The sequence below is a fragment of the Ascaphus truei genome, chromosome 1 (genome assembly GCF_040206685.1).
Source record: "Ascaphus truei isolate aAscTru1 chromosome 1, aAscTru1.hap1, whole genome shotgun sequence".
Taxonomy (NCBI): Eukaryota; Metazoa; Chordata; class Amphibia; order Anura; family Ascaphidae; genus Ascaphus; species Ascaphus truei.
In genome coordinates, this window is record NC_134483.1 from 539,891,115 (window position 1) to 539,908,251 (window position 17,137).

The following is a 17,137-nucleotide window of genomic DNA, read 5'->3' on the forward strand; positions in this document are numbered from 1 at the left end:
CAACTAAGAGAAAGGAAGCCCACAATTCTATTATTGGGGTTCTTCCAAAAAAAACGGTGGGAAATAATACCTGTTTCTTATTACTGTGCCATAACGGGTTTGTTGGGATGGACACCATACAGACGCCTTAGTCACCGCCACAGCTACTTTGTATTCTGTTTTCTCACAGGGAGAAAAAGCTGCGTAAGGATGGAAATGTATTGAAACTAAGCATCATTACACAATGTACCATGCTCAGGTTTTTGGCAGCGGGTAAATATTAAGCCCCCCAACAAAGCAATCATTAGTTATGAGCTATGAGGGGCCTGTTTGATCTGAGAAAAAGCGTACACCAATTTCCATCAAGTAGAACATTAGTCTTCGTAGTTGGGTGAAGCCAATATCTTTGATAAGATCTAGCATAACCACACAATATTTAGAAGTCAAATTTGAAAGTGGATCAAGTGTGGATTAAACTTTTCTAGCAATTTTGCATAGGATGCTTGGAGAAGCATGAGGTTATTATAGTCACTTGTAAACAAGGCATTGCATAAACTATCTCCTTTTGCCGTAGTGTAGGTACAACACAAGCCCACAAATTGGGTAGGATACTACATTGTAAATGGTTAAAAATATGCATGTTAATCAGTCAACCTACAATATTTTTAAGGTTTTTACCCACAATGTTTATTTTGAGCCTTCCGACTTGGTTTCCAGCAGAGAGTCCATGGTATACAAGGTACTGTATATCCAAACATGTCCAATTACCTCCATGCCCTCCCCTCTTGTGCTTCTAGTATTAGGTCTTCCCTGCAACTCAACCCCCCCCCCCCCTTTTTGGTAATGCACTAGTCTTGCTGAGCACAAGAAAGCAGAATAATTGCCGTGCCTAAAAAAGTTTAGAGCTGAAGCAGAGTTTAGCATGAAGGTAATGAACGTTCCTCACTGTTCAACTCATAAGGGAGACGTTTAAAGTTCTCAACGTAGGAACCTACATCTCCCCATGCACATTGGGGCCAGATGTGCATGTATTTTATAGCTCTGACTTGCACTGATCCATGCTGGCACTGATCCATGCTGGTGCATTTTTTTTTTTTAATGACCCCCACCTGTTTTTTTATTTTTTTTATTGAGTAAATAAATAGAATATAAATAATACACAGGGTAGCATAAAGTTTGCGCTCCAGTGACTGCTGTATACCCTCCCTGTTTATTTCAAGGAGATTTTTTTATAGCTTACTTATTTGTTGCATTGTTTTGTATTTTTTACCGAGGAACACAATTATAAACACAGGCGCTAGAGTATCTGCGAGGAGAGAAGTCGGGCTGAGTCTGACATGTTGTTTGATCGGACTGTGGTATTATTGAGTCCAGTCTCGCTGCAGGGAAAATACAATCTGTCTCTGACACACGGAGGCCCTCGTGGGACAATAGTTTTAGACAATACTTAATTAGTGCCGTCTGAAGAAGACAAACACCTTTTACAACGGCTTTGTTTCAGATTTGGGCATCTGCAAGGAAAATGTCAAGGGCTTGCTCTGCCGAGCAACAATGATCTGTCATTTAGAATGCAGTTAGAGGTGTAATGTGCAGGTCTGTTTGTAAAGTATTGACCAAAATGTGAAGCCATACAGCAGGGGTGGCCAACTCCAGTTCTCAAGGGCCACCAGCAGGTCAGGGTTAAGGATATCCCTGCTTCAGCACAGGTGGCTCAATCAGTGGCTCAGTCGAAGACTGAGCCACTGATTGAGCCACCTGTGCCGAAGCAGGGATATCCGTAAAACCTGACCTGTTGATGGCCTTTAAGGACTGGAGTTGGCTACCCCCAGGTCTACAGATTTAAACATTTGAGTATAGAATGTTCTTACCTCAACATAAATAGCTCTGAAGAGGGAAAGTTGTGAAGGGACAGTAAGTCCCGAAACATGGAAGGAGTGGGACAAAATAGCCTCATATGCCTGAGATCCTACTTTTTTGTTAATACATGTTCCCGTTTGCAGACAGCGTGTGAGTTTTCATGTCTCTCTGTATTTTCTTTGGGAGTGCTTGTTCCTAAACAATGTTTTTGTGTAACTAACTTGGGTTACCATAAAGTCATCAGAATTACATTCTATAAAAATGATTGAGATACAGTCAAACCCCAACTACCTAATTGCCTTCAAGAGAGGCGTGCCAGCAAATGGTTAACCTGATACTGTATGTTTAGTATGTTCAAGAAAACTGGTAGGCAGACCATCACCAATTTGAACCTACTATATTACCAGATTATTTTACTGAAACAGTCATCTCCTTCAAGCATCAAAAACAATGGGTTTTCTGCCATAACATCATACTGTATATTGTGGTACCTCATTACCGAACCAACAATTGATAAATCCAATAGAGATGGAAGAGAGATAATATGATTTGCCCGTATGCAGCAAGAACAGAGAGATCTCTGCCCAACAAGGGAAATGTACAACCAAATGTGACCACTATAGCTGTACACAACCAAGGAGGTGAGCCACATTTCAGGAGTTAGCATACATTGTTTGGATGGTTAAACATCTAAGATGTGCTCCTCGTTTACTCACTAATCATCTTGAGAATAGCAAAGATGTACTGTTCCTAGACTACGATGGTGGTCAAAGAAGATGTGAGGAGCACAGCACAGATGTCTTCTCTCCACTGTCTCAGTGTCAGTTTGGCTACGAAAGCAGCGTTGGGACTTAGATGAAACTATTGATTTTACTCAATGTACAGGACATAGTGATGGAGAGGCAACGAGGTCACACAAGGGCATTATCAACTTTTCCAATATAAAATAATGTGTTCTCTTCCGTTAATCTTCTGATCTCCTAAAAGGTGGGTAAAAAAACAATGAAAACAGGTGTGTAGCGTATGTAAGTCTCAGTGACCTGTGTGTACTAGACACACAGAAGGCAAGACAGGCAGATGTTTTAATGGACCATCTCTAAATACATGTGTGTAGGCTACGGCACATACTAATGTCCTGGCTCATGGTGTGTAAATGCAGCAGAACCCATTGACGGTTGAACAGTATTAGGCTGCATCAATGTATTTCTTTTGCTTTTGGTCTGCTTTGAAAAAGGAAAGAGGAGAACCCTGGTAGTTAAGGCACTGTCCTCTGAGGTTAGAGCTCCTTGGGCAAGTCACTCGCAGTACTCTTCACGTAATTAAAATGAAGCTGGGTGGGTTCACCGTTTTACTGTATACAGCTCTGTGAACTGATAGCACGAACTAAAAATATATATTAATTCCATCTTTATTAGTAACAATGACACATACATCCGTACTATGACTGCACCTAACTACATTAAATTGTGTGCCTTTTCTTTTGAATTCTGGTTGCCCAGACGTGGTCATCAGCTAGTGCTGGAAATATAGTTATTTTATATATAATTAATGCTCATGTCCTGACCATATAGATATTGATGGCAGATAAGGACCACACAGTCTGCCCATAAATGGGACACGGAAGAAAATCTATCAGTGGTGTCCACCTTTAGCTTTATCTGGGATTATTTCAGCCTTATTGGAAAAGCATTGTGTCCATCCAGTGACTTGGCTGGATCCTGCTTTCTGGCATAAGTGTGTCTTTGATGTTCAAAGTGTAAACTCTGTCATCTTTAAACAGCCACATCTCTATCGGCGGTTGTCACAATCTATCCCTAAAAAAAAAAACACTCAACGATTGACCCGTGATTATGAGCTTCAGTCAACAACAAAAAAATAAACATTTGGAAATAAAATAAGGCAGGTTTAGAAACAACAGAAAGCAAACCCTGTTATCCCTGATGTCTGTAACAATGTGGAAACAGCTGTTGGGAGCAGGGAAGAAACATCAAGATTAGGTGAAGGCCTCCCCAAAATGCTGGAGGCATCGCAGGAATCACACGGCAGTGTGACCAACCAGGTCCCCCAAAAATCCTTATTTGAAGTCCTTTGCCCACAGACGTTCTCCACGTGTCCTTGCTGCAGCAGGATTCATGATCATAGGTCCCCGGATCCATATTTTTTTTTTAATTTGTTTTCACTTAATGTGTCCTGTATGTGTTAATATATTAAAGTTAAGCATTCCACAGAGATAATATATTCATTGTTTGATGGCTCGGTATATTTAAGTTAGTATTGTGGATATATTTTTCTTTGTTTTGATTTTGCCTGTGTCTTTATTTCCCATGCTGCCTTCTCCTGGATGGAATTTTTGTTTTTTAAAAAAAAGCAGATGAGTTGAAGGCTACACGGTCGCACCCAGCATAGCTTCTGTCTCTGTCAGGATTTCGTTCTGGTTGGAATCGAGTCCAAAGAACCTGACTTTCAGTTCACTGGCTGGGTGGACCACGGGGACGGGCATGATTTTTGGGAAAGTCCTGGTAGCCAGCTCGAACCGGTTCATGCTGGCCAACTCGATGGCCAAGATCTTCAAGAAAAGCTTGGCCAGGTGTTTTCCCAAACAGTTCCGTACTCCGCCCCCGAATGGAAGGTAATGGAACCGGCCATCTTTGTCTTCGTTGCGGTCTTGCCCAAAGCGGTCCGGGTCAAAGACATCTATGTCCTTGAAGACCGGAGCGGTGTCATGGGTGTCTCGGATACTGTACAAAACGCTCCAGCCTTTGGGGATCTGGAAACCCTGAGGAGGTTAAGAAAAATCTGGTCATCAAGTAATCTCCACCAATGGTCAAAATGCAAGACATCGAGATGATGTGGAGAACTAGTGCATGCTTTCCTACAACATAACGTAATCCGCCAATACCGCTTCAGCAAACTCTGCCCAAATTATTTATAGTTTTGTGGGGGTTATTTATTAAACTGGGAGAGTGCCGAGCAAGGCATTGTCGTTCAACTACTCCCATTGATTTTTATTGGAGTTTCTGTGCAAAAGTGCCACGATCAGCACTATTGCAGTTTCATAACTAATCCCATATGTTTTGGTGCCTAAAAACATGGGGAAAAAAATATTGTATCAAATTGTCTAAAGCACCAAAAATGAGCCCGATGCTTGTGCTTCCAGTTCTGCACACGGTGGTAAGGATACATTGTTACTGCCGTGCTACAGTACAGCATGATGTATTGGAAGCCGTCTGTACACTGCTTTCTGTATTACTCTACAACGCCAGTCCTCAAGAGCTACCAACAGGTCAGGTTTCAGGATATCCCTGCTTCAGCACAGGTGGTGCAGCTCTTGACTGAGCCACCTGTGCTGAACGGAGAGGAAGAAGAATGAAGAAAACAGCCGTGTGTATATTATGATGATCTTTGCTGTGATTTATGGGCGTGTGCAGCGTGCCAGTCACTCTCTCTGTATTGTGCAGTATGACGATACTGTGTACTATGTACATTCTCGGCACTCACAAAAAGGATGGGGCAGGGAGAGATTTATCACCCTGTAATTACTCTGAAAGGTTTCAGGCACACAATATAACCGGGGTATGATTTAGGAAGAGGCTTTTCCTTCCATCCGCGTGACTCATTCTATGCAAGGCCGTGCAGATATTATTGCATTTGTAGTGTGATTGGGTTATAATATATCTCACTTTGCCCTAATCATACTTAATGCGTGTGGAATGCATATCAACAGTTATTTAACTAGGGATTGGATCGCTCTTATTTTGTGTCAGTAGGTTTAACTGCATAAAGTTCGCTTCAATGTGCTGTCAAGGTGTCTTCCCCTTGCTTGGGAAGATCTCAGCCTCATTCAAATGAATAGAGCCTAAATCTGCCTGAGCACTGGAAGACAGCTCCACAGAATGAAAGTGAACCTCCTCCATTCTTTTCATCCCTGTCGGCAAAGAGATTATACATACAATGAAGTTTCCTGATATGATAGCGTTATATGCCAATGTAAACAATTGAGATGTCTTAGTATAGAACATAAACAAGCTGTCTAGAAGCCTCTGGACCAAACAAGTGTCACAGTGTCTCCGTGTTGACAATATGATTTTGATCCCTAAAGCAGCAAGAGATGAAAATGCTCCCAGATACCAAAACTGGACCGGTCAACTGTAGGCCGGCATTTATATTGGACTATGGGCTGAAGGAGTGTCTCAGTGACGCCGAAAAACAACGACACTCAGTGTGACTCAGGGGAGGCTGGTTCAATTCCTGGTGTCAGCTCCTTGTGACCTTGGGCAAGTCACTTTATCTCCCTATGCCTCAGGCACCAAAATCATAGATTGTAAGCTCTACGGGGAAGAGATTTGTGCCTGCTACATACACTGTCAAAGGGGGTAAGATGGTCCGTGGTTCACAGCAACTTCAGCAGTCAACGCATGGATGTCTAAAAAAACTTTATTGATCGCTAGCAGCAAACATCAGGCAACCACTCTAACATGTTTCGTCCAGGCTATGGACTTTTTCAAAGTTTGAAAAAGTCCATAGCCTGGACGAAACATGTTAGAGTGGTTGCCTGATGTTTGCTGCTAGCGATCAATAAAGTTTTTTTAGACATCCATGCGTTGGCTGCTGAAGTTGCTGTGAACCACGGACCATCTTACCCCCTTCTTCCTGTGTCATCATTTCCGGAGGAGCACGCTGACGCCAGCTACACCAGAGGAGGAAGCCGCTGCAGAATTCCCTGCACCAACAGGGACGGCTTTTTCGTGAGTACTCCTAACCTCCACGCGGTATTTCAGGGAGATTATTGAGGCGGTTAGTGCCGGGCTGTGATTTACTTGGGGGCGCCCCTTAGGGAGGTGTCCCCCTGTACCTCTATCCGGCTTACTATTACCCAACTCCCTGTTTTCAATACCGGAGGCTTATTGTTTCATTAATCATTGCTGGGTCTCTCTTCAATCAAGTTGCCATAAAGTGTGTGCACTACCTGTTAGCAGCCTCGGTATACTGGGTAATTCCATATTCTCCTACATACACTGTCGGCTCTATACAAGCACAAACAATGATCATTATTGCTACGTCCAGATAGTAAAGTCTGCGGGGCCGGCATTCACGGCATTCACGTCCTACTAGATCCAGGGCCACCTATTGTTTCTGATGTCTACACGTCTCATACTCACGTCCAGCTCGAAGGTCTGCAGCACTGTCCTGTAGCCACCGGAGATGGGGCTGAAAAGACGCAGGAGCTCCTTGATGACGCAGTCCAGGTAATGGAGGCTGCTGATGGTGTCCACCCGCAGGGCGCCCTCGCAGACGCAGCCGTTGTGCAGGATGCCGTTCCCGCGCAGCTCCTCCCGCAGCTTCTCCAGGACGGACGGGTGCTTCAGGAGCTGCATGATCAGGGAGGTGCTGGCACTCGCCGTCGTGGCATAAGCCGCAAATATCAACTCCAGGGTGCCGTCCTGGGAGGTGGTAGAGAGGTACGCATGGGGTCACAATGGGAATTGTTAGGCATTGAAAGCAGCCATTGCCATTTGGAAGCTTCCTTCCTGTGAGTTGATGATCACATGGACTTATGAGACCTTTGTGTATACCAGAGTATGCAGGTATATTGGGGATAAATACTTCCTGCAGTAAGACAGTAGTGGTCGTGAATCAGGACAGGGGTCTCAACTCCAGTCCTCAAGACCCCCCCAACAGGTCAGTTTTTCAAGATACCCCAGTTTCAGCACAGGTGGCTCAATCAGAGACTTGGTCAAGGACTGATACCTGTGCTGAAGCTGGGGTATCCTGAAAAACTGACCTGTTGGGGGGGTCTTGAGGACTGGAGTTGAGCACCCCCGCATCTGGAGACCACCAGTGAAAAAAAACAGGTGGCTGCGGTAAAGGCACCAAATACTCAAGAGTGTACCTACATATCGCACACAGATTTCCCAGACATGTCAAGGAATCCTAATCAATGCTGGAGGAGGGCCTGGAAAACACTGCTGGAATCCCTGCCCCAGAGAGTTGACAAGTGGTATGGTTGAAAGGAATTGCGGGGACCTCCAAAAATACGCGTGGGCAAAGACCATGGGGACAGGTACCAATAGGGGCCTCTTTGTCCACCCAGCCCTTTTCCTTCTCCTGCACTCTTCTCACCTAGAATTGGCTAGTCCAACCACAGTCTAATTCTCACGATCAAAGTGAGAATGACCCAATAACTGCTAATCACAATCTTCTCTAGCTACGGTCAATTAAACAGTTGGTAAATACAATCAAAACCAATGAATACACATTTCTTAATATTGTTAGCGGATGCGTGTGATTTTCTCACGTTTTGGACCAACGGCACCTTTTCATGACAAACATGTACCCCTAAAGCCACCCCTTCCTGCATTAAAAGAGCATCTACAGGTTATGCATCCAGCACTAGCAACGATCAAACTGGCAAGCCGCCTGGGTACTTGGTCTGGAAGGGCCGTTAACATACAATCTGGACAGAAGCCAAGTGGCTTGGGCATGGCTCGTTGATATGTCATTGATTCCATTGCCATTATCACCATATGATGTAAGCGGGTGTCTGTTTCCAATGCTGTGAACTAACAGTTCTCATGCATGAGTAACTAGTGGCGTAACAGCTTTTGGGCACGTCCTCCCAGGCAAGACCGTGCATGATCTCCAGGACTCCGAGCTTCTTCCCAGTTTGTGGGCCTCACAAGGAAAAGAAAGACGGGGAAGCTTGTAAGGATTAATTGGCTAATCCCTCTATTTACAAGAACTTTCACTGCAGGCTTTTGATGGTATGAAGGCCGAGCCAATTATTCATCAGGACCTTTTACTGTGTGTTCTCTTATTGGTTTCAAAAAGACAATTAACATGACCTGTTGCCCAGCCCCATAATCAGTACTGAATGTAGCTCCTTTATTAGTGTTAAGAGAGTTTTTGTTATTTTTACTGTACTTATTAGCTCATGTGTTACTATTTGCTACCCAACAGTGGAAACTAAAGGACAAAGGCAGACTTCCCAAAGAATACCACAGCTGTCTCTGATTTGCCCCACTGACTTTGCAGCAAGGCCTACAGGTGAGCATTATAAGCTGGCAAGGAAGATAAGATTCATTGAATAGGCCAATATGTGACAGGTGTAGTCACAACCTCCCAAGTCTCGTCTTCAGATGCACCAGGAAGCTACAAGGGACGCATTTTAGTTGCTCGTCGTTTGTCTGAACCCTTGCAAAATGTTTCCTCGGTAAAGGGCTTGCCTTGTGTGCGAGATTGGAGAGGATGCTATATGCGGTGAGAGGTATGCAGACAAGCCCTGGAGTGGAGTGTTTTTAATTAGGCAAAACACTCACACATCCACATGACTCACACAGATTCCCCGCGCCTGTCCCAGTCTCTCAAACGCTAATGTTTAAACTGCAGATATACTACAATTATGGACCAGGACATGTAGAGAGAAAAAAAAATCTATAAACGTCACTTTTTATTTTCCCTGTTTTTGTTATTCTGCCCAAAAAGCAATTAGAAATAGGGCTCCATTTTCATTTTATACGCAATGGTCAGATATATGGCTATGGTGGTCATTTTGGCGTGAAAGATCAGACCTTACAGTATCCAACTGATAAATTAAGAGGGAGTAGATGAAATAGCATTGTGATGTTATTTGGCCGTTTTCCTGGGGTTAGCTCCTGTAACTAAAGGCTATATATACTGTTAAGAAGGAAAAATGATTAACAAATACATATATAAAATGCAGCTATTGCATGGTCATCTCATACCCAACTGATACATTTAAAGGGAGTAGTGAAAGTAGGATTGTGATGTTACCTTCAGCTCTTGCATGGTCAGTGCTTTGCCATGCTCCTTCCCACTCTCAATCAGGATGTCCAAGGCGTCTGCGTAGTCTTTACCCTGCGCGTTCTGCAGCTTCTCCTGGATGGCTTTCTCAAGGCTTTTCTGCAGGGTCTCACGGGCTCGGATGCCCTATAAGAGAAGAAGAAGAGGCTATAGTTTCATAAAGAGCCGTAAGCATAACTCAAGTATGACATTTGGAGTAGGATGCTGGCTTTAGACTTCTGAATTGGAAGATCTGAATTTTTTTGATATATAATCCAGAAATACTTCACGCAAATGGTCAGGGGTCAAGAACAGTATTTAGTATAGAGTAACTATAAACAACGTTTCAGTCCATGCAAGGCTCTTCATCATGGCGGCGTGAAGGTCCCTGCATGGACCGAAACATTGGCTATGGATACTCCACACTACATACCGTTAGACACATTTTTTCACAAGACCTGGCGTGCCTGCTAATATATATTATATATATCATCCGACAGAATGCGCCCCACAAACCGCCATCGGATAACGGATTGTCGGTCCATGTTAATCCACGGCGGTGAGCGGCAGATAAACTGTTCTGACGTCGGATAATCCGTCCAGCAGACTGCTGGTGTCGGATAAGGCATTTGACGGAAAGCAGGCCGTCGGATACCGGGGGTGTGTGTGTGTGTGTGTGTGTGTGTGTGTGTGTGTGTGTGTGTGTGTGTGTGTGTGTGTGTGTGTGTGTGTGTGTGTGTGTGTGTGTGTGTGTGTGTGTGCGTGTATGTATATATATATATATACACATACATACACACACACACAATGTATATGTGATTATGTAAAAGTAAAACGTGTATTTTACATGTCATTTTTGCTTTTGTACTTGGTCATTTTCTTTTACGTAAGCAGACCATAAAGACAGATCTTGAAAACCTTCAATGGCGGATAGTACACAGAATACAAAGAATTGCTCACCAAAGTATTTACGAGGCATCAGAAATTAAACAGACTAGAATACACTGCTCACAGATCCCTAAAACCCAGTCACAGATCCCTAAAACCCATTCAGAGATTAGGCATTGCTAAAGTGAAGGTAGAACAAAAAAGGCTTAAAATTCCATGACTTAAATGGTATCTGCCTTAATCCAAAATTCTCACAATTAATCCGTTTCAACCATTAGCCATCAGCGGAAATCGTTCAAGCGAAATATAGAATAATATATTTTTTCTGGGAGAAATATTTCAGGATTTTTGTATACCGTAAAAAACGGTGCACTCCACCTCAGGTGGGCGGAAGTAGTAAAGTGCACCTATTTCTTAGTGCCAAATTCTGGACGGCCTGGTATACACATGTATGACAATCTCAGTGTTACATATTGCTTAGATCATCTTTAGGGAGACGGAGGCCTCTGGCAGCATAACATGTCAGGACTTCACGTTACTCATCTTTACATTACTTCAGTGCTTCAGGGGCCAACAGTGCCTCAGAAAGCTGTGTGCTGCTGACCACTCGCAGACTCTAAAGGTTCATTGTATGTGTAGAATATGCCACTCTAAAAATGGGCCCATGTTCACTAAATAGGGCCTTATTCTATATCTGCTGAAGTGGCCGTTAGAGCTGGAAATCCCTCTTGAAGTCTGCAAGCGGCTGAACGGCCACATTGGCAGATTTAGAATAACCCCCTTAGTGACCAATTCATGTCCATTCAGTAAGCCCCTACCACCAGGACGGTGAAGCTTGCTCGGGACTGAGGTTGTCACATCCAGCCTGGACCTAGCCTTCCACCACATTCCTGGTTGCTCGGCCACTCTGAGAATGCTGAGCCCCTCAGGTACATTACACTCTTTCACAAAAGACCAAACAATGAGTATCAATCTGTGAGCCTGAAGAAGTAAGAAACATGAGAAATTGCCTTTTAGGAGCCTGCAATTCTCTGTGGTTCCCTAAGCAGTCAGGACATTTGTATGGATTGTATTAATGTTCACTAAAGCTTAGCAACCGTTAGTAAGGCTGAGGCGGACAACTACAGTCCTCAAGGGCCTCCAACAGGTGAGGTTGAGCTTTAGCACAAGTGGCTCAATCAGTGGTCTCAGTCATTGACCGTTGGTGGCTTTTGAGGACTGGAGTTGGCCACCCCTGGTCTAAGACATGGTGCACTGCCAGTGTTCAATCTACAGAGGCAACCATAGTAAGTCTAACATGCCAACATGACTTACCTTCCTGTACCCGCTAAAAGGCAGGTCCACGGGCAAGGAGAAGACGTTTTCCACAAACTGCTGGAACACATGGAAGAGCTGGTTCAGCTCCTCGTCAGAAAGGCGGAACCCCAGCAGGACTCGGATGGCCATGCGGAAGGTCAGCTTCTGGGCCTCGAAGTAGACATTAATGGGCTCTGGGTTACTGCTCCAGATCCGAAGGGTGTCCTGGATGACCAACTGGATTTTCGGTAGGTAGCTCTCCAACGCCTCATGGCTGAAGATTTTGGAAAACACCTTTGAAAGAAGAGTAATTGCAGTTTAAGAATGTGGACTTGCTGTTACCCTTTTAGATCGGTGGTTCTCAACCCATGACGTATGCGACACCCCCCGGCTGACATTTGAAGAACATGTGACACCCTTGCTGCTCATTTGAAGCCGTGCTTCTTTATGCCTGGATGTATTTTAATTCGTCTTTTTACCTCTTTTTAACTTAAGGATGCCAGTCCATGTCATCCTGCCTATTTATATCCGATTCAATACATTCGTGGGACACGCTTGACCAGGGGTCGGGACACACTGGTGGAGAATCACTCTCTTAGATATGTTGATGATAAAGGACTCAAGACGTTCTGCGCTAAAGTGGGTTAGCAGTGATCAGGAAATAATACACAGACTGCTTTAGATCAGGGGTAGCCAACTCCAGTACTCAACAACTACAAACAGGTCAGGTTTTTGGGCTATCCCTGCTTCAGCACAGGTGGTCAATCAGTCCCTGCTATAGCACAGGAGGCTCAATCTTGGACTGAGCCTCTGATTGAGCCACCTGTGCTGAAGCTGGGATATCCTGAAAACCTGACCTGTTGGTGGCCCTTGAGGACCAGGGTTGGCCAGTCCTGCTTTAGATCATACCCTCCTTAATGCAGAGATGTACAATAAGGGTTTCCAGGCCTGCTCGGAAATGAGGCTTTCAAATCCCAGGCACAGACTGCCATCCCAGCAGCCTGGCAAGTACCCGGTACCAGTGTGCAACCTAACCAGGGCTCCCACACGCGTGCCAAAGTAAAGTTCAACTTCTTGCAACATGACGGACCAAATGAAGAAAGAAAGAGAGGAAACTTGTCAGTCTGGACAAGTAAGAAACACAAGCAAATGGCCTTTTAAAAAATGTGTAAATCTGAGAATTTCCCCAGCAGTCAGCACCAGTAAGAAAATGTCAGATTTTCCTGGCGGGAGATCCGGCCTCACAATGCTCACACTTTGCTAGGGTTTGTTTGGTAAGATAATATCCCTGCTTGTTTAACCCAGTACACTGCAGAGAGAGACGCATGCAAACTATTGCAATGGGCGTTCCCTGGTGCAAAAGACATGAAAAAAACCCATCCCGGCGACCTATCAATGGTATATTGTACAGTACAATAATATGTTGTCATATTAGCAACAATAGCGCTTTGATTGGAAATTAAATGAACGATTTAAGGATCATTGCAGCAAATAAAAATCAGACGTGAGAGCTCATTTACACGTCTCAAACAGGTCTGCAACCCTGCCCTTCCCCATTATCTCTTAGCATGCAGCGCTTCCACTGCAGCCAGGGATTCTGGGTAATGACATGCAAATGAGCACTCGCAGTGTATCACTTTGTGCTTCATGTCCATTATAACATGGGCTCCTCTAAGTTAATGCAGGCCGCATTACACAGCTATTTCAGCACAGCCTGGGTTACAGAAGTGCAGCGCCAGTAAACTAGTTCTCAAGGAACCTCGGTGATAAGGAACGTTCAGCAGTGTGAGCTCCGTAAAATATAAGCACTGCGCCCTCTAGTGTACATTTTATGAATAGCTCTCCCTACAGGCTCTTCATTACCTGAAGTGATATCTCGGGCCACGATTAATCTATTTCAAATCTATTCCACTGGAGTCTACGGAACGCCGACATGTTTTGGGGCCAAATGCTAGGTCGTACAAATCCAAAAGCTTCATGTGGGGAGGTCTATTCAATGCACTTTGCTCTCATTTTGCCCCATTTGGAAAATACCAAATAAACGGCACACACAGTACCAATCCTTAAACTCTCCGGGGACATCACAGGAAATGCCACGTGTGGGCGCCAGAATATTTTTGGCTAATGTTTTTCATTTATTTATGTTGCTGACAGAAATAGGGGGAAATGAAGGGAACGGGTGCCGGGCTTGTAACTAGGGCGGCTTCTCCAAAAATACTGGACACAATGGTGAATGGCTCAGACATGCTCGAGACACACACACACACCTCTCTTTGCTCCATGCTGTTTCCTCCTCTCCTTGGCCCCACCCTCAGGCTCTTGACACCTCATCCTGATTGGTTGCTGCTAAGTAATGCAGCCAATCAGGATGGAGGAAGCTGCCCAGCCCCTTAGCAGCAGCCCTGGTCACTCCCCGCTCGGGGAAATCCCGCTGCCCCACAAGCCGCTCAGGTCACTATATCAAGAGAGGTAATACCTGAATACACATACACGCCCAGAGAGGTAATACCGGTATACACATACACGCCCAGAGAGGTAATACCGGTATACACATACACGCCCAGAGAGGTAATACCGGTATACACATACACGTCCAGAGAGGTAATACCGGTATACATATACACGCCCAGAGAGGTAATACCGGTATACACATACACGTCCGGAGAGGTAATACCGGTATACACATACACGCCCAGAGAGGTAATACCGGTATACACATACACGCCCAGAGAGGTAATACCGGTATACACATACACGCCCAGAGAGGTAATACCGGTATACACATACACGCCCAGAGATGTAATACCGGTATACACATACACGTCCAGAGAGGTAATACCGGTATACATATACACGCCCAGAGAGGTAATACCGGTATACACATACACGCCCAGAGAGGTAATACCTGTATACACATACACGCCCAGAGAGGTAATACCGATATACACATACACGTCCAGAGAGGTAATACCGGTATACACATACACGCCCAGAGAGGTAATACCGGTATACACATACACGCCCAGAGAGGTAATACCGGTATACATATACACGCCCAGAGAGGTAATACCGGTATACACATACACGCCCAGAGAGGTAATACCTGTATACACATACACGCCCAGAGAGGTAATACCGGTATACATATACACGTCCAGAGAGGTAATACCGGTATACACATACACACCCAGAGAGGTAATACCGGTATACACATACACCCCCAGAGAGGTAATACCGGTATACACATACACGCCCAGAGAGGTAATACCGGTATACACAGACACGCCCAGAGAGGTAATACCGGTATACACACACACCCAGAGAGGTAATACCGGGTATACACATACACGCCCAGAGAGATAATACTAGTATACACATACACGCCCAGAGAGGTAATACCTGAATACACATACACGCCCAGAGAGGTAATACCGGTATACATATACACGCCCAGAGAGGTAATACCGGTATACACATACACGCCCAGAGAGGTAATACCTGTATACAGATACACGCCCAGAGAGGTAATACCGGTATACACATACACGTCCAGAGAGGTAATACCGGTATACACATACACGCCCAGAGAGGTAATACCGGTATACACATACACGCCCAGAGAGGTAATACCGGTATACACATACACGCCCAGAGAGGTAATACCTGTATACACATACACGCCCAGAGAGGTAATACCGGTATACACATACACGTCCAGAGAGGTAATACCGGTATACATATACACGTCCAGAGAGGTAATACCGGTATACACATACACGCCCAGAGAGGTAATACCGGTATGCACATACACGCCCAGAGAGGTAATACCGGTATACACATACACGCCCAGAGGGGTAATACCGGTATACACATACACGCCCAGAGAGGTAATACCGATATACACATACACGCCAAGAGAGGTAATACCGGTATACACATACACACCCAGAGAGGTAATACCGGTATACACATACACGCCCAGAGGGGTAATACCGGTATACACATACATGCCCAGAGGGGTAATACCTGTATACACATACACGCCCAGAGAGGTAATACCGATATACACATACACGTCCAGAGAGGTAATACCGGTATACACATACACGCCCAGAGAGGTAATACCGGTATACACATACACGCCCAGAGAGGTAATACCGGTATACATATACACGCCCAGAGAGGTAATACCGGTATACACATACACGCCCAGAGAGGTAATACCTGTATACACATACACGCCCAGAGAGGTAATACCGGTATACATATACACGTCCAGAGAGGTAATACCGGTATACACATACACACCCAGAGAGGTAATACCGGTATACACATACACCCCCAGAGAGGTAATACCGGTATACACATACACGCCCAGAGAGGTAATACCGGTATACACAGACACGCCCAGAGAGGTAATACCGGTATACACACACACCCAGAGAGGTAATACCGGGTATACACATACACGCCCAGAGAGATAATACTAGTATACACATACACGCCCAGAGAGGTAATACCTGAATACACATACACGCCCAGAGAGGTAATACCGGTATACATATACACGCCCAGAGAGGTAATACCGGTATACACATACACGCCCAGAGAGGTAATACCTGTATACAGATACACGCCCAGAGAGGTAATACTGGTATACACATACACGTCCAGAGAGGTAATACCGGTATACACATACACGCCCAGAGAGGTAATACCGGTATACATATACACGTCCAGAGAGGTAATACCGGTATACACATACACGCCCAGAGAGGTAATACCGGTATACACATACACGCCCAGAGAGGTAATACCGGTATACACATACACGCCCAGAGAGGTAATACCTGTATACACATACACGCCCAGAGAGGTAATACCGGTATACACATACACGTCCAGAGAGGTAATACCGGTATACATATACACGTCCAGAGAGGTAATACCGGTATACACATACACGCCCAGAGAGGTAATACCGGTATGCACATACACGCCCAGAGAGGTAATACCGGTATACACATACACGCCCAGAGGGGTAATACCGGTATACACATACACGCCCAGAGAGGTAATACCGATATACACATACACGCCAAGAGAGGTAATACCGGTATACACATACACACCCAGAGAGGTAATACCGGTATACACATACACGCCCAGAGGGGTAATACCGGTATACACATACATGCCCAGAGGGGTAATACCGGTATACACATACACGTCCGGAGAGGTAATACCGGTATACACATATATGCCCAGAGGGGTAATACCGGTATACACATACATGCCCAGTATTACAGTACCTCTC

At 44.9% G+C, this 17,137-nt stretch overlaps 1 protein-coding gene across 1 annotated transcript in view; it reads right to left on the reverse strand.

Annotated features, from left to right (window-relative positions):
* Positions 1-1,744: 1,744 nt before the first annotated feature.
* The window catches only part of CYP26B1 (cytochrome P450 family 26 subfamily B member 1), a 45,686-nt gene continuing 30,293 nt past the window's right edge, over positions 1,745-17,137 (reverse strand). Inside the window, exons 3-6 of the mRNA XM_075573243.1 lie at positions 11,839-12,114; positions 9,628-9,783; positions 6,996-7,277; positions 1,745-4,612 (exon numbers count right to left, since the gene is read on the reverse strand). Of these exons, the coding sequence (XP_075429358.1) occupies positions 4,220-4,612; positions 6,996-7,277; positions 9,628-9,783; positions 11,839-12,114 (1,107 nt within the window). The 3' untranslated portion in view covers positions 1,745-4,219. The remainder of the gene's footprint in view (positions 4,613-6,995; positions 7,278-9,627; positions 9,784-11,838; positions 12,115-17,137) is intronic.